This window comes from Ceratosolen solmsi, unplaced genomic scaffold (genome assembly GCF_000503995.2).
Source record: "Ceratosolen solmsi marchali unplaced genomic scaffold, CerSol_1.0 scaffold61, whole genome shotgun sequence".
NCBI lineage: Eukaryota > Metazoa > Arthropoda > Insecta > Hymenoptera > Agaonidae > Ceratosolen > Ceratosolen solmsi.
The window spans coordinates 4,060,187-4,086,789 of NW_011948435.1; the positions used below are offsets into that span (position 1 = coordinate 4,060,187).

Sequence of the window (26,603 nt, forward strand, 5' to 3'; positions counted from 1 at the left end):
GGGCAGTGGGGGGGGTGGGGGGGGGGGAGTTTCCTCATCGTGCCGACAGTGCCACATCGTATAAATAACGATCGAAAATCGGCCTCTCTTTATCCACTCGCTCTCGCCGGGAAAATGAAGCGAGAATGAGTTCGTAAATATGGCCGCGTGCACGGCTGATAAAGTAAGCCGCAGGTAAGCCGGACGCGCTTCAACTGCTTCGCGAGCGCCGCCTCTCGCTCGTTCTTCTTTTTCGGCTTCGCTGCTTGCACGCGATTTATTTGCGGCGACGCAATGCAGGAGAAAAGAGCGACTGCACACGGGAGCGGCAGGGGCATAAAGATTGGAAGTCGAGGTTTTACGGCTTTCACGCCTAAAGAGCATGTCCTAACGAAAATTACTTGTACGAGGCCTGCTTTGGCGAGATTCCATTGTTTAAAGCTTTAATTTCTTCGTGTGCGCGCGAGCATGTCGAAAGTACAAGAGACCTGGACTTTAAATGATTTAAACATTTAGCAAACTTGTATTTGCGAATTAAACATTATCGGCAACGTGGCCTCTGTTATTATTTATATCCCCGTGACCTTCTTAAGTGACCGCTTATCTTACTATCTAGAGGCGCGATGCTTTAGAAATGCACGAATGATCATGTGAAGGCAAATTGACATGGAGCAATTGAAAAAGTATAGGGTGGCGAATGATCAAATTAAATGATTACAGTCTCGATATTTTGTTAGCCTTTTAACGATGAAAATGCGTGCAGTGCAGTTTAAAGTACGTCTCGAGCACTTGAACTGTGCGACTAAATATTTCAAGTAATTACCTTTTATAATCTATAATTCTTATAACTTGTTTATGTCGCTTAGTATCTACCGTGTACGTTAACATTACTAATGAATTCACAAGTTTTCACTATTTAATTCATGTTTGTCGACAAAAAAAAAAAAAAAAATTACTATGGCACTTTGAGATTGTTTATTAAGACTTTTCACTCGAGACTTTCGACTCAAGTGACGTTCCTATGCTTGTGAATGAATTTTCCGCGAGCGAGAGTACTTAATTGATTATAGAAATTCACTTCAAATACTTAGTATCTTACAAAGATATTAATTTTAAATACTAATTTTAATATAATTTAATTACCAAACACTGCTTTAATGTACTTTAAGGCAGCTTATTAATTTAAATAAAAATTTTAATATTTAACTTAGCCGTTTAGGAGCGATATATTAGAATTTTCACATAAATATTGTTCACGCGATGAATCATCGAAGCCATGAGCAATTATTGAATAAACTTTCAGCCCTACTCGTCATAGAACGTCCTACTTTATCTAAACGAAAATTTTTCCCTTTCCCCCATAATCAAAAAGTATTTGTCCTATTTTTATCGTCCTTATGGCTCTTGAGAACAGCCATTGCTTTATTCACGGTCTAGCGCCACTGGATCGACCTTTCCCTTACTTATTCTCACTGATATTCAAAAACCGGGAAACAAAAGCGTCTTCCTGTTCAAGTTGATAATAGCCTCCTGAAATACAATAGCTTCTAAACTCCAATATGGTATGGAGTTTCCCACGAAGACATCCTTAAGATTGATGTGAATCATAATAGCTTCTCTTTGAATAAATAATTCAAACTGTTTCCCCTTTATACGTTATTAATTACGATTATCATATAACGGATACGATGTTAAAAAATGTTCAATTTATGACAGCTCGAAGCTTTCAACGAATTACATTTTCAATTTAAATTTCACTCTGCAAAATTTCAATATTACATATTAAATTTAGGCAATGAATTTATAGTTTTGTTACATAATCAAATGGCATAAAGACGAATACGCATTACGTTAGTTAGTAATCAGGATGAAATGAAGTAATCGCGTGTTTAGAAATAAAATTTGTTATATTTGTATGGAAATGTGTGGACAAGCTACAGTAGGAAATTTCCATCACTTAACAGACAATAATATTATGAAAATAATACAAACGAAAAATTTTTGCTTAACCAAAAACATTCAATTTATTGGAATTTCAATTTGTGGACATTTAATTTGTGTATTATATAATATGTTTCAACAATAATTAATATTCCTCAATCTATAAGTAGCGGAAAAACTTTTTAAAAAACTTAATCACTTTTTTCTTATCTTCTTGCTATTAAATATCACAACACTTATTTCGTGACTAAACTCGAAAAGCCACTCGCAAGAAAAAAGCTCTTAATTTTAGTTGAGAAAATTTTTACAAATATCTTTTCGGTGAATTGCGAAGCGTCTCTCCTCTGAAAATTGAACATTGCGAATGTACCATTCATACGCATCCCATTTTCCGAGTGCTAATTCAGGTTTATTAAGTTTAAAGAAAATTTTATAAACACATAAGTATAATAAATTTGTGATTATTTTTACCTGGATTACAAAATAAAAATATTACATTTCATTGCGTACACGGAGCTGACGGATTTCATGGAATATTTAATATAAAAGTATCTTTGAACATTCTTAAAGATCATCTTACGTCTTTATAATTAATTATGATCAATTTTATACGCCAGCTATTGTGCTTTGCCATTACAACTGTAAGTAAAGATACAAAACTATATTACGTCTACCTAATAAGTTATTATAAATTTATAATTGATGAGAAAACTAATATTATAAAATGTCATATTTTTAATGTTTTATAATAAGTGCTGGATAACTTATATCCCCACCACATACATAAAAATAACTTACAAATTCATCTAACTAACTTATTATTTGACGTAAAGTTTTAAAACTACAAAATGTTCTTATTTTTAAATTAAGAAAATACATTTTATGTTTCAAAACTAAGTTTATTCATTATTTTCTCAAACAAAATTTTTTTTCATCATTTTGAAATGTAGATAGCCATCTACGGCGAAAAAGAAGTTTCACGATAATTTCATAAAACTGTGCATAAGAAATGCGTTAAAAATATCGCTTTTAAAAAGTATTTATTTATTTAATACATAGTCACATGTATATATATATATATATATATATATATATATATATATATATGTATCACGACTGCAATTTTTTTAATTATTTTTTTTTGATTTTCTTTTTTTATACCAATATATATAATGCAAAATAATATTTTTGATTATTTGATACATTTTTTATTGTATTTTCATAAACATTAGCGTACAATGTTGGCGAAAATTCATCAAATTTTGTTAAATCATAGCATAATTTTATATACTTGAAACTAATCGACAAATAATGTACATCATATTCTTAAAAATTTTGAGACTTTTATTTACACTCTACTTCACTTACTTTGCAACAAAATTTAAAAAATAATATTCTATAGGCATATTTACAAATACAAGCAAATTTAATTAAAAAATTAATTTAATACATTATGGCAGATTAATGTTGATAATAATATCTTAACGCAATTATAACATTTCATTGGATTAACTGAAATGTAGTAGAACGTTATATCGACAAAATCAAATAGGCATGGAAAAGATTCCTAACGTCGCCCCTCCACCCGCGCCCTCCGCAGTCTCTTTCATTCGATTATAATATCCTCTTTCACGATCCACCCTGTCCATCCTCATCGCAATCATCGAATCTTTGCTGAATTTGTTACAGGTACTGGCCGGCAACATGGACACATCGACGGTCGTATCGCGACAGCTCATACCAGCAATCTTCGCTACGCGGCTCCGTATCCTGCCGCACTCGGTGCATCGGCGCACCGTCTGCCTCCGAGTCGAGCTCAAAGGCTGCCAGGATCTCGGTGAGTATGTGCGTGAGTGCGCGGCACCGTGTCTCCAATGACTCAAAGACGTCCTCGACTGAGCGAAACCACGACTAGTGTCTTTATCCCCCCCCCCCCCCCCCCCCCCCCCCCCCCACCCCACACCCCCCCACCACTCACCACGACGCAACGCCCTCACGCCCCTATCCCCAATCACCCCGGAGACAGTAGGATAGTGAGAGGTAGTCGTTGTCTTTCTCAAGGTGTTACGTAGCTACGTGCGATGCATCACGGCCCGCGAGTTTTGTCGATTCTGCTGGGAATTTTAATTAAGCCACGAATTCGCCGCGACTGTTAATCGGTGCTTATGCATCTGCATCACTTTTCTATTGCTTTTTCTTATCGCGACTTCGCGTAAGGAGGGATCGAGCATGTTGCGATATTCGATTTTGAGTTACAAACTTGTTTACACTGCTCGCTGGAAAATTCATTACGATGTCTGATTACGCAAACTCGGCTGAACCTAACGCACCTGTATTGATCGACCGTAGACAATATTAGTTGTTTTATTTGCTCTTCTACTCCTATTAATAATTGCAAACAATTGACTTACACTTTAGTTTAACGATTTGCGTAGATACAAGCTTTTATTATTATTATTTTTGTGACATTAATTAGATATTCAACATTATATTCTCCAACTCGGAAGATTGGAAAGGGATAATGTGTTTCAGAGCTAAATGTTTGTCAAAGATATTTTTATGCCGATTGCATATAAACGGAAACTAGCATTGAGCCATCCAATGAATGCAACGACTATAAACATAATTCTTTTAAAATAATCTTTTTTCGCCATCATGGAAATATGGATTATTCCATTTTTACACAAAGGTTACTAATTAAAAACGGACCATATTGCAAAAAGGTCCCCTCTGACGTTTTCATTGTAATGATACTTTAATTATTATTATTATTAATATCTCATAATATTCAATACTTTCTCTCTCTCTCTCTCTCTCTGTGTGTGTGTGTGTGTGTGTGTGTGTGTGTGTGTGTGTGTGTGTGTGTGTGTGTGTGTGTGTGTGTGTGTGTGTGTGTGTGTGTGTGTGTGTGTGTGTGTGTGTGTGTGTTGTTGTTGTTGTTGTTGTTGTTTTTTAAATTTGATGTGGCTGCAGTTACTCGGGATGAGTCAAAATACTTTTTAGCCTTACAACGATTACCTTTTAAATTTCATTCAATACGGAATATATTTAAAAAAAAAAAATAAATAAGTATAATGAAATATTTTATCTATAGGACAAAATTTTGTTAATATATCGATAATTTGCATGTGAGTTGTTAAGTCGGTAACATGAATGACAAAGACATACGTAAAAATACCAGTAATTAAGACTAAAGACTTCAATATAATCCAAGTCTCTAACTCTAATCAATACTGTAGAGCTTATCAATAATCAATAACCTTAAATTTATTGACTTCCATGTTACTATGGAACCATTAATATTTCGCCAAGAGCCCAACCTTCTGCCTGATTATCCATAATTTTCGTATCATCTTCTCTCTGCCTCCTAGTTTTCGCCTACGGATTTTATAGGAAATATGCGTCTTTCATCATTCTCCGCTTTCTATTTCCTGCAGCGCTCCGCAGATGCGGCGCAATCGAAATATTGGCGAAAAAACTGTAGCGAAAGCAGCGAAAGCAGCGATGAAACCCTTTGACGGGTTGAAGTTTTTATAGAGCCGAGCGCTAAAAAACGAACAATTAGAAAAATTTTAGACCCCGAAGGATTTGGCAAGTCCCGGAGAAACGCGTAAAGGAGTCACGTCAAGTATTATTCCAATGGAAGTTTGTGATTTAACCGTTTGCGAGTAGACCACTGGATTCTGAGTTTCACGGAACAAATCGTTTCAGCCGTAATGACGGCTTTAGCCGGAAATTATTTTTATCGGTCTCTCGCAACTCGCAACGGAGAATCGATTTATTTAAAATTTTGCTCGTTAACTTAACAAAAATATTTACATTGTTTTTATATTATCGTCGTTAATATCATCTTCGAAAATCAGCCGTAATTAATATTGTTATAAAAATTATAAGTAAATAATATCGTCCAATTATTAAAAGTGTTTGCATATTTAATTGTCAAAATACTTCATTAGGCTAATTTCATATTAAAAATACTTTCATAATTTTAGTTGACTTTGGGCCTTTAGATCTTAATAGAATTACCGCAAATAAACCGAATGAACATTAACGATGGTCTGTAAGAGAGAAATAGCGTGTGAGAGAGGGGATGAGGTGGGGAGGAAACGAGAGAGCGAAAGTGAGAAAAGTAAGGATGTGTTAGAGGAACGGATGTTTCTCATACTTCGATTAACCGACAAAGAATATCTGTCTGCTGAAAATTAATCTTTCACTCTGTTTATTCTTATCTCTATCTACCAATTGCTTTCATTTCATTCATTACTTTACCTCTTTCCTCATCAATTACCTACGTCCTTTATTGTTTTACCGGAAGATATAAATTTGCAAATATTTCGTGCAAATATTGCAGGGAGGAATATTCTCAGGTATATTAATATACATTAATTTCAATTTATCACCCTTACTCATAAATTCATAAAAATTCAGTTGAAAATTATGTCTTAAAATTAAAACAATTCTGAAATTCCGAGATAAATAAATGTATATATTATTTAGTAATTTGATGAGCATGAGATGTTAGACACTGCAGAAGAGGGCCAAAAGAAGGATAAAACAAGGAGTAGTTAATCGGTTGAATGACGTAGTGACATTGCCAGAAGAAGAGATTGGGTTCGGAGTTCGAGTAGCTGATCCTAAGAACATGGATTACGAAAGTGCGAGTAAGATAAAAGGACGGGTTGGGGTGAGGGGAGGGTAGCAGAAAAAATATATAAAGGGAAGGCTGGTAAGGGTATTAATGCGGGTGGAGGAGGAGGTGGCGGTGAGGGGGAGTAGTAGTGAGGTGACAATGGGAGTTATTGAGGTAGAGAGTATGGGCTGGTAGAGCGGAAGTTGGATGGAAGTTGGGTGGATGTTGCTACTCACGGTGTACAATGGTAGTTGACCGATGAAGTGACATAGTTCTTATAGCGAATTCGGCAAAGATTTTTCAGTAAAGGAGAGATTGTATGGTGGTAGTCGTCTGTCGCAGTTGCTATTATATATTCGTTGACTTTTGTTGACGTTTGCCGACACTTCAGAAGTCAATGCCACTGATAAAATGGCATTCCAAAATTTATGTTTGTTAGAACTTTGTATAAAGAAGGAGTCGTCACGGATATTCGCTAGGAGTATCGATGAAAGTTGGAAAACTGTAGAAAAATTTAATATATATATATATACATATATATATATATATATATATATATATGTATACATACATCATCAATAGATAAATGATCTTCGTGTTTCTTTGCTCCGTGCATTTCTCATGTTGAGTTATCTCTCGCGAATAATGTACTGATGGAGAGAAAATACTCAACCATTCACATGGCTCTTATTGTTGCCGCCTGTTGCTCTTTCTCTTTCCCCTTATTATTTGCCTTTTGGCTAATAATTAGTTTTAAACAAGATAGTCTGCGATCAACGTATAATTGGTTGTTTGCTGAATATTCATTTAAAATATCAGATGATGCTCGAGGCTTCCTTGAACTAAGCTTAAATCACGATTTTCTAGAGCCATTGCGTTATTTATAAATTATTTAATCATCGCTATTTATTGTGTTTGTCAATTTTTTCTAAAAAAAAAAAAAAAAATTCTAAAAACTTATGTAATTACGCACACAAGTATGTGCACAAGTGCAAGCTCAACGCACATTAAATACATTTATAAGCTTTAAACGTAATTTCGACCATTGGTATTTTCCATTAAATCCCTGAAACGCGTTGAGTGTGTTTTAATGAATAATATAAAGTTAGTACGTCTGAAAGTAAACGATTTTCTACCACGAAATTTTGTTTCCACGGTAATGAAAAGTACAGTTAATCGTTGTCTTTGAAGATTTTCTACAATTTTAAATTCAAATGTTCGATAAATCGCAAATATATTTGCAGTACGATCGATCATTTCGTGAAATTTATGCACGCAGATGAATTTTCGTTAGGTTGTAGCAGATAAACCGAAAATGAAAAGGCAAAAGGTATATAAAATTGAATTTTTAATAAACCAAATGCGCTAGAAGCATTGATAGAAGAGTAGGGAACGCTCATCTTTACGGTTACTCCACATTCCGTATTATTTCCTTCCGACAAAAAATCTCACGCTACTTCCGCTCAAACTGACAACCCAAGAACGCTACAATACGGAAAAATCCTGGCTGCATGCGCACATAGCACGAGCGCCGCTCGGGAATTGATGAAAAGGAGAGCGCAGACTCGGTCAACTTTAGCCGTCTCTCGGTCGTTTAAAACTATGTCACGAATGCTCGCTTGGAATATCGAGGGAAGCGCGAGAGAAAGGAATTATTATAATAGCAAAGTGTTGGTTCGTTATCGAGTGTAACAATGGAGCAAGCGGTGCATTCGATTTGCGAGCGCTGAAAGGAGATGCCGAGCAATCGTGGAAGCTCAATGATTCGCCTGATTTGCTTTGATTTAGTGCTTCGAGGACTGAATTTGTTCCTTAAGCTGCTGCCTTGCCGAGGGCTTGGAAAGACATGGAAAGTTCGGTTTCGTCGATGAATACCTCCATGCCCGAATCATTTTGTTTTACCTTTGTGGTATTTTTACTTACCATGTGCTCCCATCGTTTGCTCCGACTTTTTACTACTTTCTGAATAACTTTATCTGGATAACTTTATCGTGACATACACTTATATCATGACATATCACTCATCGATTTTGAAAAATATCATCCAAGTCTTTCGATATGTATTTATTTTCGGAATAACGAAATAAAAAAAGATATTTAGCCTCTTCGTTTTTAAAAGCTGACGAGGAGGAGAAGGGCGGGAGGCGGGGGGGCGGGGGGTATGTGGAATTTTTCACGAGATAGAAATATTTATATTCGATACCAATGAATGCCTCCTAAAGACTTTTCGCAATAATAATTGCCGACAAATTGTACGTACGAGAGAATTACGAGAAGTTCGTAATGATTAAAATGATTTTACTTATCCACAGCATACGAGAACGATTGCAATACACAAAAGCTTTCCGGGCTTTATCACTCGTTATTATTTTTTTCTTTCTTTTACAGCGAAAAATAATAATCGCATTCATGAAATCTATAGATACTTCTAGAATATTTCAATTCCAGAATATAAGTAAGTAAGTAATAATAATAATAACAATAAAGTTTGATTTTCTTTTTTCAAGTGTTTCGCGAAAAATGAAGTATATTCTCGAACGGTAGAAAATCGTTTTTGATAAAATAATGCAAAGCTTCATAATTATGTCTTCTACTTTTACCAAAATATAGTAAAAAAAGAAGAAGAAGAATCATTGATAGCGTACTATTTACGAAAATAATCATTGTAGCAAACACAGAGTAACTTGAAGTCTAAAGTTTCGGAATTTGAAAAATTAAATCCATGAATAATAATGGCGATTATTCCTTGATTATACGCATGTGTTAATGATATTTTTAATGTCGCGCAATGAAAATAAACGAAATAATAATAATTTGGAATAACGAAGAGGCCGATAATCCAAACTGCAAATATAATTTATGTAAAACAGCTGTATAATCTGTAGAAGTGAAAAGATTGGGGAGGGGGGAGAGAGAGCGTGCAGAAAGCAGCAGAAGTAGTATATTTTCAGTGATGCCACGTATCGACTGCGCTAATGGGATTTACTGGTAGGTGCGCAGTCTCGAATTAGAGCGAACTTATCTCGCAAGTACACGGATTCTCGCGTGCTTTCGTAGGAAATCGGGTTTTCTCCGCGTATATAAAGCGTAAGCGTTTCCACTCTTTCGATCCCCTCGTTTTGCCTGCCTATCAGCTTTAGCTTTTGTCAGTCGCTCCGCGCGTCTTCGCCTTCTTATGCCATAGCTAAGTCGGGGAAGAGTTTCTTTTTTTCTTTTTTTTTTTTTTTTTCACCATTCGAGACCGTTCAGCTCAGCTCGAAGAAACAGCGAGAAAAGCCAAATCACAGAGCAAAATAAAAGAAAAATGATGAAAAAAAAAACATAGGGTATTTCGCGACGATTTCTTAAGAAAATTTTAATTTTAAGAATTTCTTGTAATGTACAAAGGTGACTGATCCTTATGTTTTTTTTTTTAACCGAACGAAATCTCACGAGTGAGTAGCCTAGATTTGTTTGTATACGATCAAAATAATTATCCAAATTATTTATTTTATAAATGTCCTATAGATCCTCTGGACGATTACATTATCTTGTATTTCGTTAAATCATTGCACTTGAAAAGATATGGAGTTGTAAGATTTCCCGTAAGATATATATAAAATTATAGGCCAATGATTTGAAAATTTCCATTAATATGCTTTGCTAATACATAAGTTCTTGTAATTTATAAGAAACTTTTTAATAATTTACTATTACAGATCTAGTTCTTCATAATATAGCTTTTGTTCTATTTTTCTTGCGGCTTTAATGAAATTTCAAATTTAAATCAATCGAATATTTCACGTTTAAATATTTAAATAGTAGATTATGCATTAAAAGGCACTCAAAATAAATTACGATGATTTTGAAATGAATTACTGAATATCTTAGTCAAATAAATATTGCACTTAAATTTAAAAATTATCATTCTAACAATAAATAAATAAATAAATAATTAAAAATAAATATTTGAAAAAAAAGAGTATAACATAAATTTTTTTTTGCCTCGATGGCATTACGTTTTTAATCGCTAAAACTATCTTTATCGTAAGCTTAATCTAATTCAAACAAGGTGAAACTAATAATTTTATTTAATAATTGAAAAATTCGAAGATCTTGTAAGTAGGTAGGAATAAAATTTGAATGAATTTTCATTTATAATTTATATTTATAATATATATATATATATATATATATATATATATATACATATGTATAAATATAATTTATAATCGAAAATAACATTTATAAACTAAACGGTGAAATAAAAATGAATGGCTCACCAATCAATAATGTAAATAGAGCCAGTAAAAAATAAACTGCCACTGCATTTGTATTAAAATCTTATCTAAGAGTTGTTTTCAATTATCCTATGTATCGACGCCACGTACGTCTATTTTTATAGGACCATTGTTGGTGTTACGTGTATCATAATAGTGAAAACGTGTAAAATCAGATAGCGACTTACGTTATTCACGACACGAGGCTGATACTAACGTGCATATGTTGCTCCACAAGAGTTGCGAAACAATTCATATAAGAGGATAATTGAGTAGCGACTGTTGATCAGGTTGACTGTTGACGACAGGTTGTTGCTACAGGTTCCCATAATTCCCATAATCAACGCGCAATTTCACTATTATAATTGTGTTCATTTTTCCCTCATAATTGAACAAGATTGTCCGTTCGCGCTAATTACAGAGGACAATTGGCCGTAGCGAGACCCTACTTCCTTAATACGTTGAGCGAGACATTTATAAAATTTATAAATCAGCGTGTGAAAGCGTTAAAAGAAAAAAGATCAAAGGCTATGCCAATTAAACGAATCTGACTTATTCTCGCTCATTAATGCTCGCTGCATACCTCATCCCTGCCAACCGATCTTTGATTTTCTTTCGACTTTCTCCGCTCCCACCTACGTCCTAACGCCGTCAAGAAGCTTTAATTGCTGAGCTACAGCTGCACCACTTCTCCTCGAGAGAGACGAGTCCGAGTTGCTCCGCGAGTAAAATGGAGATGGATCGTGAAGAAAAACTTCGCCTTGCTTTTTCAGAACTCTTTAAAGCTTCCCTTCCCGGCTTTATGCGGCCTCGTTTATAACGATGCCCTCCTCCTCTTCCCCTCCACCCAACCCGCCCACCCACTTCATACACCAGCTCGGAGTTGCTTCTATTAATTATCTAGGCGTCTCGCATTGAGGAAGCTTCGATTAGACTTCGGAACATATAATTTACTTGCTTAGCCAATAAAAATTGGCTGCTCTTTTCGAGGTTGAATTCAAGGAGAATTAGGTCGGTAGCTTTTATTATACCGAAATTTTAATTCAAATTAAGAATCTACCGTTGTAGAGTAAGAATCTACTTTCGATCTTGAAATAATACGAAAATATTATTTCTCGAAGTCTTTGCTTTAAATATTCATTATTTATTTTACGAGTATTTTATTCACCGGTAAATAACGTGAATTTTTCTAATGAAATACTTGATGAAATAATTGGTGAATATAAAAAATAAAAAAAAAGAACAATAAAAAAAAACAAAAAAATAAATAAATAAATAAATAAATTATCGCAAAGTAGTCTCTTAAATGGTAGAAATATCATTAATTGATACTTGAGGGGAAAAGCTCGAGCTGGTCGATTATTTCGTTCGGATGCTTCTTTCGTTTATAACTTAAAATATAATAAATTGAGAATATCCTTAAATTAAATTTGTATTTCAAGCCCGACGTCGGCACACCCCTAATTACGCTACTTTAAATGACACAGTTTCTTATATGCCTTATAAGCTGTAGAGTGCAATTAATTAAAATAATAAATAGTGCCAATCGACGTTGTATATTGAGAGGTACATCGACACACATACATATGTGAACACGAATAAGTACTTCATCGGAAAATCCATCACTTTTGTTTCTCACCTCTCTTTCACTCGACATATTTTTCAATGTTTGTATTTTCTCATTATTCCATTAAAAAAGCAACTCAAAGAATAGTAGAAAATGAGAGACAAAGTAAAAATAATAGTAGAGCGGATAGAGAGACAGAGAGAGACAGAGAGAGAGAGAGAGAGAGAGAGAGAGAGAGAGAGAGAGAGAGAGAAAGTGTAAGAATAAATAACAAATCTACCGGGCGACTCTTATCCAGCAGTTTGTAATAAACCTGCATGATATCAGGCACGGATTTTCCGTCGCTGATAAACTCCAGCGACGAAAATAAGTGGGGGAAAAAAAAAAAAAAAAAAAAAAAACAATATGATAATATTTAAATTCTCGTCTCGCTTTATTTTATTATTAGTTATAAGAGCAGTATTGTAATATTTACTAAATTATATGAATATCGATTTTGATGATTTGAGAGATTTGCTAATTCTTCATTAAAACTATTAACTTCTATCTTTTTTTCTCTCGATTTAATGGATATTTTCTTCAGTTTTTTTTTTATTTTGTTTTTTTTTATTTGCTTTTTTTTCCTCTTTTTACATGAAATTTTTAACCTAATTTTGTACTTTACATAGTTAACTTACATACGTAGTCTATTATTAATATTTTTATTTGTTTTCACAAACGTATGGTCGGTGTACATTTGATTTCGGTACGTTTTAAATTATACCAGAAACGTTTAACATCGCTTTAGTGATATTTTTCCTAAAACAGGCATTTCGATCGATTTCAAAGCCGAAGGAAATACAACAGATTGATATTTGTTTCTAATACTCTCGAATAGAAAAAATTTATTCTCGTTTAGAAAGTTCGTTTTATCGTTAAACTTTTCATTCTTTCTTTCGGCATCCGTCACGAGCATTACGTCACGGCAAATCGAAAACCCAAGTATCTTATTCTATTAGTACATGAAATAATTTAATGAAAAGTCGAATGGAATGGTAATTTTGGTCGATAAAAAAATTAAGAAATACCAAGCCAAATATATTAATGTTTTAATATGAAATCTTGAATATTAATGATAACGATGACATATCTTAGAATCAGTAGTTTACTCGTAATCAATGTTGCAAGTCGCACTCTAATCAATTCATTTACTCAAGATCGATGGAAGTTACGAGTAGGCATTTCGAACCCTTAATTATTCAACCTTCCTTCTCTTCACTCTCTGTCACCCTCGCGCACACAGACGCGCGCGCACTGCCTGTCTGCCTCTCAAGTTGCCTATCCTATTCATCGCTGAATCCATCTCGATCGCTTCGAGTTTGCTCGCTTTGCCAACCTTAAATGGAGAATCATTAATTCGTCATTAATCCTTGGAGCACCGTTGGTGCGATAGCTTCACCGATTGATGATAACTATGTGTGCGCGCGCGTGTACGTGTGCAGGGTAGTTAGCAAGTGCCGTGCGCATTAGGGATACGTTTGCACGCAGGACTTTCAGATTCATGGGTTGATTTTGGCCTGACAGGGACGCGCTCACTGCCAGATGGGTAACTATTTAAAGCCTGATAAAGATAGAATGTAGCGCATTAGATTTTTCACAGATTGTCAAAATTTGTCGATAATTTTACATGATTCATGCCCCTGCATAATTACTGTGTTCGGTTGAAAGCTACAGATGACAGTTTTACAAGCACTCAACTAATTTAAGACACACTGTAAGGCTTACATTACACATCTCAATTATGTATTACTTAAGTGTCTCATTCTAAAATAAAATATGTGAAAATCAATATTTATGTAATAATTATTAGTCGATAGATCTGGCATTTATGTGCACCCGAATAATTTACAAATGAAGAATGAATTTTCAAAATGCGTTTGAGGATAGTTAATGTTACTTATTTGAAAAATTAATTACGCTAATAAAACAATAGGTAACAAAGTCGATAAAATAATATAAATTATAAATAATCTAAATAAATACGAATAAATGTTTTAGTACTTAATTTCGTTCGTATAAAAATTTAAAAATGTCCCATTTTCAATTGAAACAATAATTCTATAAAGTTTGTAAGAAATTGTACGTATAAATAAAAAATATTAAATATTATACAGAACAGATAATTATTATAATTTTTTTTTTCTTCTTCTTCTTCTTTAATATAGAGATTATCGTAATGAAATTTGAATCGATTTAAAATAGTTATGACCTATAAAGATGATGAACATGATATAAGAATAATGATGTTATAAATAATTAACACGATAAAATATTTATGCATATTTATTGCAAATACTTTATATTGTATTTTAACGTTAAAAAACTCATATCTCTCTCCCTCTCTCTCTCTCTCTCCCTCTCTCTCTCGTTCACATGTTATGACGGAATTCATAATGATTACGTTTCTTTTCATTAAATTAGCCGACAAAATAATAATTGTTCTCTCATTAAATATAACAAAAGCAGTTATTGAATTGTCATGTATGAAGTACGTCAAATAATTCTGGAACATATTATAAAATAAAAAATTATTCTCTAGCACATAGTACTTTTACGTAATATTATTTTTTAATAAAATATGTATTTTGGCTTGATCTTGTTGTTGCTTATGTGTAAGTCCATAATTTATCGTATAACCGATATTCAACGAATTGCTAAACGTATATTTAAAAACGATTGTTATTACTTAAAATTCTGTGATAACAAGATTTCTTAAATTGTACTCGTATAATAACACCTATTAGCAACGAAAAATAAAAATCTTTCAAACTTCTATACATTATCTGATAATGTTGACAATGCTTTTAATTTCTCAATATATGAGATTGTAAAGATTGTTATGTTGAATGATTAGGAACTTAATAATAATATCTTAATAAAAACATTTTTCAACGATGAAGAAAAATGTAAAAATTTCGGAGCTAAATTAATGGAAAAATTTGTATATAAAGAGTAACGTGAATTTGTTTTCATTGATGGTAGATTTGGATATCTTGTAAATGAAAATGAAAAAAAGAAAAAAAAATCGATTTTTAAATAAAATTGTGGGATATAATAACATTATTTATTTAACGACACTTGATTAATCACATGTTCTTCATATCGCAATATATGACTTAGTTTCGGTGCTTCTATTTTCTCAGGTGCAATAGCAAATAGAAAATACAATTACATCTATAAAACAACGAAACTATCAAATGCCATATAAATAAACTATTTGTCCCAAGTAAATATAAACATTTTTTATTTTTAGCGATAAAATTCATAAAGAATATATTTTTGATAGCATGATCAAATCAAAGTACTTAAAATTCTCGCGGCTACGAATATATCGTCGTAATATATCGTATAAAATGTTGATTTAAAAGTGGCGGGAAATTTTTATTGTTTTTTTTTTTCTGTAGTATTTTTCAGATACATTGAAATATCGGAAATTGTCGTTCGCTGAAAAATCAATTAATAAAAGTTAGAAAAATTTTTTATGTAAACTTACATCATTTAATTGTATTTTATAAATTCTTATGAGAAAATAATAAAACCATAAAAAAAGAATTTCTTTAGTCAACTTAATACGAATCGTATAATCTCTGTTTGAATGTAATTGTACTTGGAATATGGCATTAGTTTATTAAAAATTCTTAAACTAATTCTACAATAAAAAATGTTAAAATGTAAACATTCGGCGTGTAATGTATGCGCCCTAATAAGAAGGAGTGTGGAACATTTCGTTGAAACCATGAAAATCCAATCTGGAAGAAGGAGAAAAAATAAAAAAAAAATTATAGGATACTGCATTCTATACCCGAGCGAGAAATCAAACTCCTTTCTATTTACATAATGACTTTCCTCGACTCCTACCCGTATTCTTCGCAATACGTCGAGCGACCGCAAATCGAGCAGCCAACGCGAGTCGGCGATCAATGCTCGAAAGGAAAAATGGAGGGGTGAGAGATACGGGGTGTAAGTCAAAGAGAGAGAGAGAGAGAGAGAGAGAGAGAGAGAGCAGAGGAGTTAGAAAGAAAAAAGCAAGGCTAAAGAGGAGAAGGAGAAGAGAAACAAAGGTCTCCAGCGCGCTCAATGACACGAGAGCTTTCGCACCATAAGAAGTACTCGCCGATGGACGGGGGAATGGTGGATTTATGGAGGTCGCTCACGGCATCTGGATAAAACACGCTCTTAGAGGTACTCTTGGCTCAACTTCCCACTTCCACGGGACTGCGCCCAAAGGGTACCCGCGAGAGGGGGAGCTTTAGGCGGGATGGTAAAAGGGCGGAGGAGATGAATAAAAGTGGAAAATATTTATTAGCTAATGTCCACTCTTATTTCCTTCCTGTCCCGAATGTGTTACACTTAAATTCCTGTTTTTAGCTCTCGAAGGATGGCATTCCTCAATCATCTTTTATGAAATAGTAAGTAATGATTTCTAGGGACTACGCCGGATCTCTATACCTATACATATATTTATTGATTCCTTTTACCATATATATATATATATATATATATATATATATATTTTTTCGTTCTCTTATTAAGTAATTAATTTTTTCTCGCGTTCTTTATGTGTTTTTCGTCTTAATTTATTAGATATATCATTAATGCTCGTGTTGTCCCATTTTCTTTGCCATCAATTGGAATTGATTTTTATTTGACTTATAATTAATAAACATTAACGAGATCTTTCAGAGCTTGTAAATAGTATTATATTATTGTTAATTATTTGGATTTCCGTAGCCTATTTCAAAAACTTCCGATCCGACTTTTATAACACTTCATTATAATTAAGCCTGGATTTTTTTTAATTCAACGGTAGTTAGCCTTATTATGGTCCCATCAATGACTTCGAATAAATCAAGTGTCATGGGCAAAGTTATAATTTTAAACAACGGCAATGTCGTGACTAATTACAGTCATTACTTAATTACCCATAATATAATCGGGTATGGTCTAATAAAAGCATAAGTAAGTGAAACATTTGTAATAGCAACGCAATACTTTTTTAACGTATACCATGTCAGATCTAATTCCAATCATATTTTATGGTTGATTAATAACACATAATTACATTAATAGTCGAACTGATATAAAAATAATTCACTTTTCCTATTATCTTTTCCTTTATTCTCAATGATTTTCACATTACATGTATAATTATTTCATTGTAATTAATTTGTTGAACTTTCCTTACTATTTTTACTAATAGTTATTCACCTTCGTTAATGTAAGAAGGCAATATTATGTCAAAGTTACTTTAATCAATATTAAGTAATAATGAAGAATTTTTTAACTATAAAATTTTGTTTTAATAAATTTCCATCATATGAACAAATACGACAACAATAGAAATCTATTTTGTTAATGTGTGTCTAACACTCATACTTTTATTATCATTTTTATATTAGAGCATAAAGTAAATAGTATAATATTTATTTTAAAAAAAGAAGAATTGTATTATCTCATAAATATAATTTTTGCCGCTGAATCTATTAGTACGAAGATCTAATCAATAAAATTATTGACACGAATGAAGGAACATAAATTTTTCAAAATTATAAATTAAATAATACCAATTTAGGAAAACAATATTTTTTAGACGCGATAAATAATATTTATATCTCTTGTATTAAAAAAAGAAGAACTACTAAAAAATATAATATTTGAAAACACAATACGTAGCTACACTATGAGAGAATAACTATTTTAATAAAGAAAAAATTTATAGATCTAAGACGCTATTAAAACACAGTTTATATTTTTGAAATTTAATTAGATTTTATTTCCATTTCAATTTAATTTTTTCGCGTATTATATAATTCATTTATATTCATTGATTAAAAAATATTTATAAATGTTGATTTCTTTTTAATTGATTAATAAATCAATTTTTTAATATATCTATAAATAACAGTGCTGATAGATAATTGTAATATACTTTTAATGTAATTGCTAATGTAATTTTTTATTTATTTTTAAGGTAATGTTATAATCTTTTAATAATTAAGCTATTAAATATTTAATTAAAAGCATCATGGAGTATTTATTAAAAAAAAAAAAAAAAAAAAAAAAAAAAATTTTACTTTTAGAAAATAGAATGTTGAAGAAAAAAAAATATATATATAGTCAGCGGTATTTTAAAAAATATGAATGTTGTTGATTTAGAAAATAGTTTAAGCAAGCAGCAAAAACTTTTTTTTCGATGTTAGTAATTAATCTATTACATCTGTAATAATGATATTTATAATTCGGAATTTTTTGTTTATATAATATTAGATGAAAAACTTATTATTGATTCTACAATAATTACGAAAACTGTCTTTTATAGCAATTTTAAGTATCTAAATGATATAGAGAATGTAATTTTTCGTGTCCATTGCATTTTAGCGATGGGCAACAATTTTTTGGCTAAAGCGTATGAGTACATCGTACATAACAAAAACCTAAACGGAACAACTATAGCTTCTAGATCAATTTCTACCTGAAAATGTCCTGATCTCCGATCAAATACGCTTCCAACTCTCGTACTCGAAGGAGGCAATCTCTCGTTGCTCTGAACGATGATATTTCTCTCTTTCAGGATTTTTATTGCTTTACCTGACTGTAGCTAAAACCGTACCTTAGTAAATATCAGGTCACTAGATCGAAACTTAAGTACACTAAATTTTATTCTTTCAAAATTTTTATCTCCTAAGATTATTTAACCTGTTTCAATAACAAATCTGCTTCCATTCTTCAATCAGAGCAATAAGAAGAATATAATGAAATTGTGAAGGAAATCCTGTTGCATTAAGTCATTCGCTCGTAGTATTAAATTTTATATTATTTAATTAAATGATATTTATAAAAGAAAAAATACTGTTGAGAAATTGACTCAAGTTCTTCTTACATTCATTTGTATAAATTAGGATATTATTTTTTTTTTTGCCATCAATATTTGGCTTCTGGATAATTGAAATATTGATATTTAATTCCTTTTTTTCTTTTTCTTTTTTTAAAATAAAAAAGAAAAAAAAAGAAAAAAAAAAGATTTAATACTAAATGAATTCACTAATTTTGTTCCATTTAAAATTACGGTAAAATTATTGCATTCGCATTACATTTGAATTTACATTAAAAAATGAAGAGACGACTACTTTTTGCTTGTGTAAATATTAATTTCCATCACTTTCAATAGTCAATGAATTTTCAAATATGTGACCGACCCCATTACTTATATTACACACACACACACACGCACACGCACACACACACACACATACACACACATATAGTTGCTTAAGAAGTCGTTAATTTAACATGTATGGTTTATCTATAGTTAGATGTTGTTAAAAGCTGTAGATTAATAATATGTTTTATTTGCACAAATTTCAATGATCGTATTGATTTAGCAGTGAATTTATGATGAATGAATTTACTTTGCTTTATGTGTCAATTTACATTATACGATGCTACGTAAACTTTCTATTTTTACTAATCAATAATTGAATTGTTTGATTTGAGTTCTGAGGTTTATATGTCCCATATTTTAAGTAATTTTATTTTTTGTCTCCTTTGTCAATATATTTATTGAAGTTTATTGTAAAATTGTCATTGCTAATGAAAACAATGTAAAACAAATCCAATGATAATGAATATGAGAATGAATATCTGAATATGAAATGCAGTCAAAATCCTCTGCATTATCGTCAGTATCTTAAATCCGTAATATGAAATTGTATATTTCAAAATACGTGGCTATCTATCAAATCCTTAATGTCGACCTCAAACCCTTAATTTTTCCTTTAATTTGTTCGCCTTTTTAGTGGAGAAAGCTCGTGTCCATGGTCAATAATCACGCTATTATTGCAAAAAGTATTTCTCGGCACTCATTAAAGTAATAGTATTAGCACATAATTTGTAATGTAAAAATAAAGAAAAAGAAAAAGAAAAAGAAAAAGAAAAGAAAAAAAGGAAACAAGAAAAAAAGAAAAAACAAATGGAAGAGTGAAATCGCCGAGAACCACGAAGTAATAAAACTAGAAATGACCCTACCTCCTTCCGGAAAAAAGTTGCTTAAGAAGTCGGTTACAAAGGTAAGGGAATAAATAGACGGGAAACAAAGTGGAAAGTGGCTTACACGTCGGCGATTACCTACGAATCTCGCTGACACAATCGACGCATTACACGCACACAAGCTTAGTGGCGCCGCACCCTTATTAATTCTTGCTTTCTCGGTCTGTCCCGTTTGTCAACGAAAAAAAGCTCTTTGCCACGGGTATCGCGGATGAAATCGTCGAGACTTTGTTCTCGCGCAACTCCCGGGCTTCCATACATTTTTGCTCATTTACCGCACGCATACACACTTTGTGTGTATTTGTTTAGCGGTGTCGTCGCACTGGCTTATCTTTGTCCCCGTATACGCTTTGTCTGTGCCAACGTTCGCCTAGATTCGCTTAATTTCTTCCTTCGGTTATTCCCGTCGCCTTCGCTCGTACCTCCCATTGCCTCCAGTATTTCAAAGTCCACAGCGATAGAGTAAATGATTGGTGAGATGATATGTTGAAGCGCGAAATCCCACGTTAGTCTGCGTCAAAATTAATACCTTAGCATATGCCAATTTTATACTTGATAAACGGATTGCTGAGGTTAAAACTTGATTTCCTTAGAGTTTCTCAGGAGGACTGAAGTGGATGTAGCTAAGTAGAACAAAGTAGTATGACCGAAGCAGCGGATAAGCTATCGGACTAAACTAATGACGCTTATGCATAGGCGAAGAAAATGATTTAAATGATATATAATAAACTAATGGTAGATCTACCGACTTAGTACAATGTTGTCCTCTATATCTTCTTTCTACTAAAGTTGCTGCCATTTAACGCTCGCCTCTAATCGGCTTTAGACTATAATTAATGAACAATTTTATTTTATACGGTGAGTTACGATTAAGCGCAAGATCGTCAATAAGGTGAAATAAAATAAACATAAACATAAACATAGACATAAACATAAACATAGTGCAGTAGAAAAGTTATCGCCCATGCATATTCTCTTAAAAATATTGCTCTTGTCGCTCCTATAATATTAATAAATATCAAATCTAATATAGAGAAAGATAACGAATTGAAAATACAAACTATATTTCACATTCGCTAAAGCAAGTAATTAATTTACATTTCAATATATAAAAATAAAATAGGAAAATAAATTGAAAATAAAATGAATAAAGCCATTGACGGGGATAAAATTAATCCGCTTGTGTGAAATTATCTTTCTGAAACTATATTTTAAATAAATGAATAAATAATAAAAATTATCGCTAAGTTAAATCTATAAGCAATTTATAGAATTTTTAATTGCTCTATAAAGTAATTGTATATAGCAGAGAAATTTTTATGTCCTTCGTTTATGCATGCTGAGCGAAAATATTAAATAACAATAATAATAATAACAACAATAATAACAATAATAATAACAATAATAATAACAATAATAATAATAATAATAACAATAATAATAATAACAATAATAATAACAATAATAATAACAATAATAATAACAATAATAATAACAATAATAATAACAATAATAACAATAATAATAATAATAATAATAATAATAATAATAATAATAATACATATTTAATGAAATTTAATAAATTATTCAGTACGTACGTGATTTCTCGTGTAAAACTTTTCCTTTTTGATAAAAGGATCAAATACAACGCTTGTAAAAAAATTGTCTATCCTTAAATTCCAAAGCCGCTACAAAGCATCTTTAATACTAATTTTACAATTAATTACAATCCAAATATATAATACGATATTCATATCGATTGTTATTATGATATAATGTTTAAATATTTAATCTGATAAATATCGAAGGAATATTTTATTTTACAAATGAGATGCAGCGCAAGGTGCCAAGTATTAAATATATGTTGATATTAATGACCAACCATTCGATATAAAAAATCCTAATTACGAATTTGAAATTTATGCTCCTCTTTATATCTAATAATAGATTCCTTAAATGGAGTGAAGTTTAGAAACGTAATTGGTATTTATAAACACGAGGAGCAATATTTTTCATTAAAGTGCGAGAGTTATCCTCTTTAACTAACAAACTATTAACAATGAATCTCATCGTGCTCTTGGCTTATTATGTTAGGGAAGCGAAATTCTTTCAACAAGCGCGCAAGAAGAAACACTTCAATTGCTACAAACTTAGCTTCTCGTGTATTGCAAGGAGAATGAGTTTCTTCATTCTCGAGCCGTTGTGCGAGGCATACGAGACCCGACGACTGCAACGGGTTGCGAATGCAAATTGGGGGAAAGGCTGGAGAGAGAAACAGTTGTTTTTACGTCGCCGAGTCACGAGAAAACTGCGAGGGATTTGGTTGAAAAAAGGTTGAATTAAAAGAGCCGAGAGATGGAAGATTTGGCTCCAGTTATTACGAGGTGCAAAGGTGCAAAGGAAGAATCGATAAAGAAACGAGAGCACAGCCAGGGAACAAGTCGTCAACAAGTGGTCTCGGCATCCACTCCCAGGATATGTGACAGGCACTGTCCAGGAGGCGACCAGCCTTTCTGGACAATGCGTGTAAAGGCGTTTTGCTTCTCCTTTATTTTGATACCCGTTAAGCTGTCGAGGCAAGGGCACAAAAATCATTTTTACGCCTGTTGATATGCCTAGATTGCACTTGTCATTGTGTTTGTCAAAAGCTATTGCTCTACGATTGATATCGTCACGATAAAGCAAAAATTATTTATAATTCGAATCCATTCGAGCAGACATTGATGCGTACAAAAAGTTGAAATTAAGCGTCAAACTCCTAGCACATGGGATCTGTTGGACGAGAAAAGCATGTAACATGTTACATTACTGAACATACGACATGAAAAATGTGCGATGGAAAGCTTTCGATCGAATATTACATGCATTTCCTCACTGCTCGAAAATTGAAGAAAATTTGTTAATGCTCGTAAAATACACTGCCCGACTATTTTATAACAATTAAAATATCGATTAAATTTCTTTTCATTACATACGATTGAGATTAGCTTATAAAAATTTATATGCACGCTAATATAAATATTAATTAGAAGTATAACATACATGGATATTTTTAATAATTGTTTATCCATCGGTAGCCTCATACCTATATCACAATTTATTAACAAATATAATAAGTATACTTGACAACGTATTTACTACACATTACATATTTTTAAATTAGGACTTAAAATTCCCACGTTATTGAGTAATAGTTCATCCATGAAATAAATGCGTATCCACGTATACGAACTACGAACCTCATTTACTAACTCCTATAACGATGTATCTTTTTTCTAAATGATAAAAACACAGAATCCCGGGGGGAAAAAGAAAGAATTTTTACCATTCAAATTCTATGAAAATCTATCCGCTTCCGTAAAAGATGTTTTAATTGGCGCAATTTTTATCACAAAATTTCTACTATATTTTTAGAGACTGAAAAGCCATTGTAAATTATTAAATTTAAATTTAATAATTATTTAAATTCGTTTTATTATAGTTCACATTACATTACGTTATATTTTCCTTAATGATAATCAACATAAAAATACTTAAGCCTATAAAATATGTTAAAAAAAAAAAATATATATATTTCAATAATGTTTTTAACTACGCAACGTTATTTCAACTTTTAATATTGTTTTAGTTTTTAAAATTAAAACTATTAAATTTGTTCTTTAATTAAATATAAATCTGTATCGACCTCAATCAAAATGCCAAGAATTATTATCATGATAAAGAAAACATAAATAATACATTTTTATACTAGTTGCATTAATTTTATTACATGATTAATAATGCCACGGTTACTTAATAAAACGCAGACTTGGATCGTGAAAGTTTCTAAATATAATAATTATAACTATATGCTTTTTTTTGTAATTTTCCTTCTAAATAATAAAATTTGCCGTAATTTAAATTCATTTCTAAGAAAAAGGAACTCATAATTTTATTCAATTTTTAAAAAACATTTGTTTATTTAATTTTTTTATAATTAATTTTAATTTAATTTATAATCTGATTTGGTAGAATCTTCTTTCGTGAATTCGAAGAAAGTTTTCTTTGACTTTACAGTTATATCGATAAAGCTCGAGTAAAGTCAAAGATAAAATCTTAAATTTTTTTCTTAAGATAAGAAAGTAGGGGAAAAAAATTTTTCTTACCTGAAAAGAAACTTATTAATATTTAACACTTACCTGTCATTAAAAGTCATTCTTTCTCATTTCATATAGTTTATATTCAATTAAATTCGCTTATATTTAACATTTTTATCTCGTAAACATTATTAGATAATTATTAGATGACAAATCTTGTAAACCCTAATAACTCCGACTAAATCGGATTTGTTCATTTTAGCATAAATAACATTATCGACGTAGTCAATATCAAACGCCTTGATAGTTTAATCAAATAATTAATAATATATATTTATAGATATAATTAAATGTGAAATATTAATACAATGACTAATTAAAAATTTTAATGAATATATTACTTTTATATTATTTTTCGTTTTTTATTTATAAATTTATTGCTACCAAGTATTATATAAATTGCTTAAATGGCTTCTTATTTCACAATAAGAATAACCGTGAAAGAAACTAACTACGTTCGGCTCGTTCCTATTATCCAACGAATTTTTTTTCCTGTAACTCGCCGAAGCTTGACATCAATTATTTAATCCTGCACTTTTTCAAGGTAGATCTACCGACCATTGAGGCAGATTATCTTCTAAACTGTGCAGTTTTTGTTTTGTATTTTTATCATTTTTCTTTTTTTTTCTTTTTTTTTTGTTTTCTTTGTTTTTATTTTTCATTTCATTACAATCATTCTTCATTTTATGTTTAACGCTAGGCTGCTTTTTAATAACAAATAGTAATTGATGAATTTTCACCGATTATTATTTATAATAAAAATTTTAAATAAAAAATCACGTAAATCGATTAAAATAGAATAGAACGAATGAATTTCAACGCATAGGCTCTTTATAATTATTTAAATTCTGTAATACTTTGGAATCGAGAGAAATCGGGCGGAAATTATCTATAACGAATTGACGGTTAGGAAAACTTCTGGTTACATATTTCAACAAAACTACTGGGGAAATCTGCCAACCAAGGTGATAACTTGTGTAAAGTCCTCACTGGCCTATACAACTCCACCTCCACAAATAATAAAACCTCGAAATTGTCAGATGTCGGACGTAGTTTTTATCCTCTTGAATGAATTGAAAAAGGACGTTCACAGTGTTATTTATCGTTGCTGCATCTCGGGTAGGTCAGTGGAAAAAAAAAAAAAGAAAAAGAAAAAGAAATTCCGACATTGTAGGTGACGATTTTATATTTCAGTCCCTAAAGTATAATGTTTCGATTCTCTTCTATCATCATTTCTCGGTAAACTCGATGTCCCACTTCACTTCCTTTCCGACATTTCCTTTCTTGATCATCTCACTAATAAAACCCCACGTACGGTATACAATAAAAGAACAAAATAGAATAATATCAATAATAGCAACATTAATTAACTCAATTGTTTTTTATTTAATTATTAAATTGTTTTACATTTTTCTTTTTGACGCATTTTTACTCTACGTGATAAAGGCGTAATAACAATTACACGTGCAATATTACATAACAAAGTATTTTCATTAGATCTTTAGTGATCTCGTGAAACTGAAACAGCTGTTTAAAATAGCGTATTAAATTTATTATCGCAGAATTTCAATTACAAATAAGGCTACATCTTTTCAACGGATTAATGTAATTTTATCTTATAACTGCAGGGCATTTTAAATGTTTATAAAAAGAAAAAAAAAAAAAAAAAAAACCATTAAAAGGCAAATTTAATTATTAACATTTATCTTCATCTATTGTTCGTCATTTCTATAATTGTCGCTCACACCATCACTTATGTAATAAAATATTAGATTTAATGTTTGTATTTCATGTGAGATGAACAGCTATTGAGAGGAGCATTTCAATCTCTTCAGCATAAATTTTATTTGCGTTATTTTTTATTTACGTACGCGCATGCCCACATATATAATTGTTCGTCGGCATAATATTTTAATAAGAGCCTTGCTTAATAATATTTGAGTGCAGCTGTACTAATACTACGTTGTAAAATACGCAGGTGGAAGACTATAAAATAAAAATTATAA

General features: G+C 31.5%; 1 protein-coding gene across 1 annotated transcript in view; it reads left to right on the forward strand.

Annotated features, from left to right (window-relative positions):
- The window catches only part of LOC105364996 (discoidin domain-containing receptor 2-like), a gene marked incomplete at its 3' end in the record, with an annotated part of 143,771 nt that overhangs the window by 86,890 nt on the left and 30,278 nt on the right, over positions 1-26,603 (forward strand). Inside the window, exon 4 of the mRNA XM_011503041.1 lies at positions 3,610-3,757. Coding sequence (XP_011501343.1) covers positions 3,610-3,757 — 148 coding nt within the window. The remainder of the gene's footprint in view (positions 1-3,609; positions 3,758-26,603) is intronic.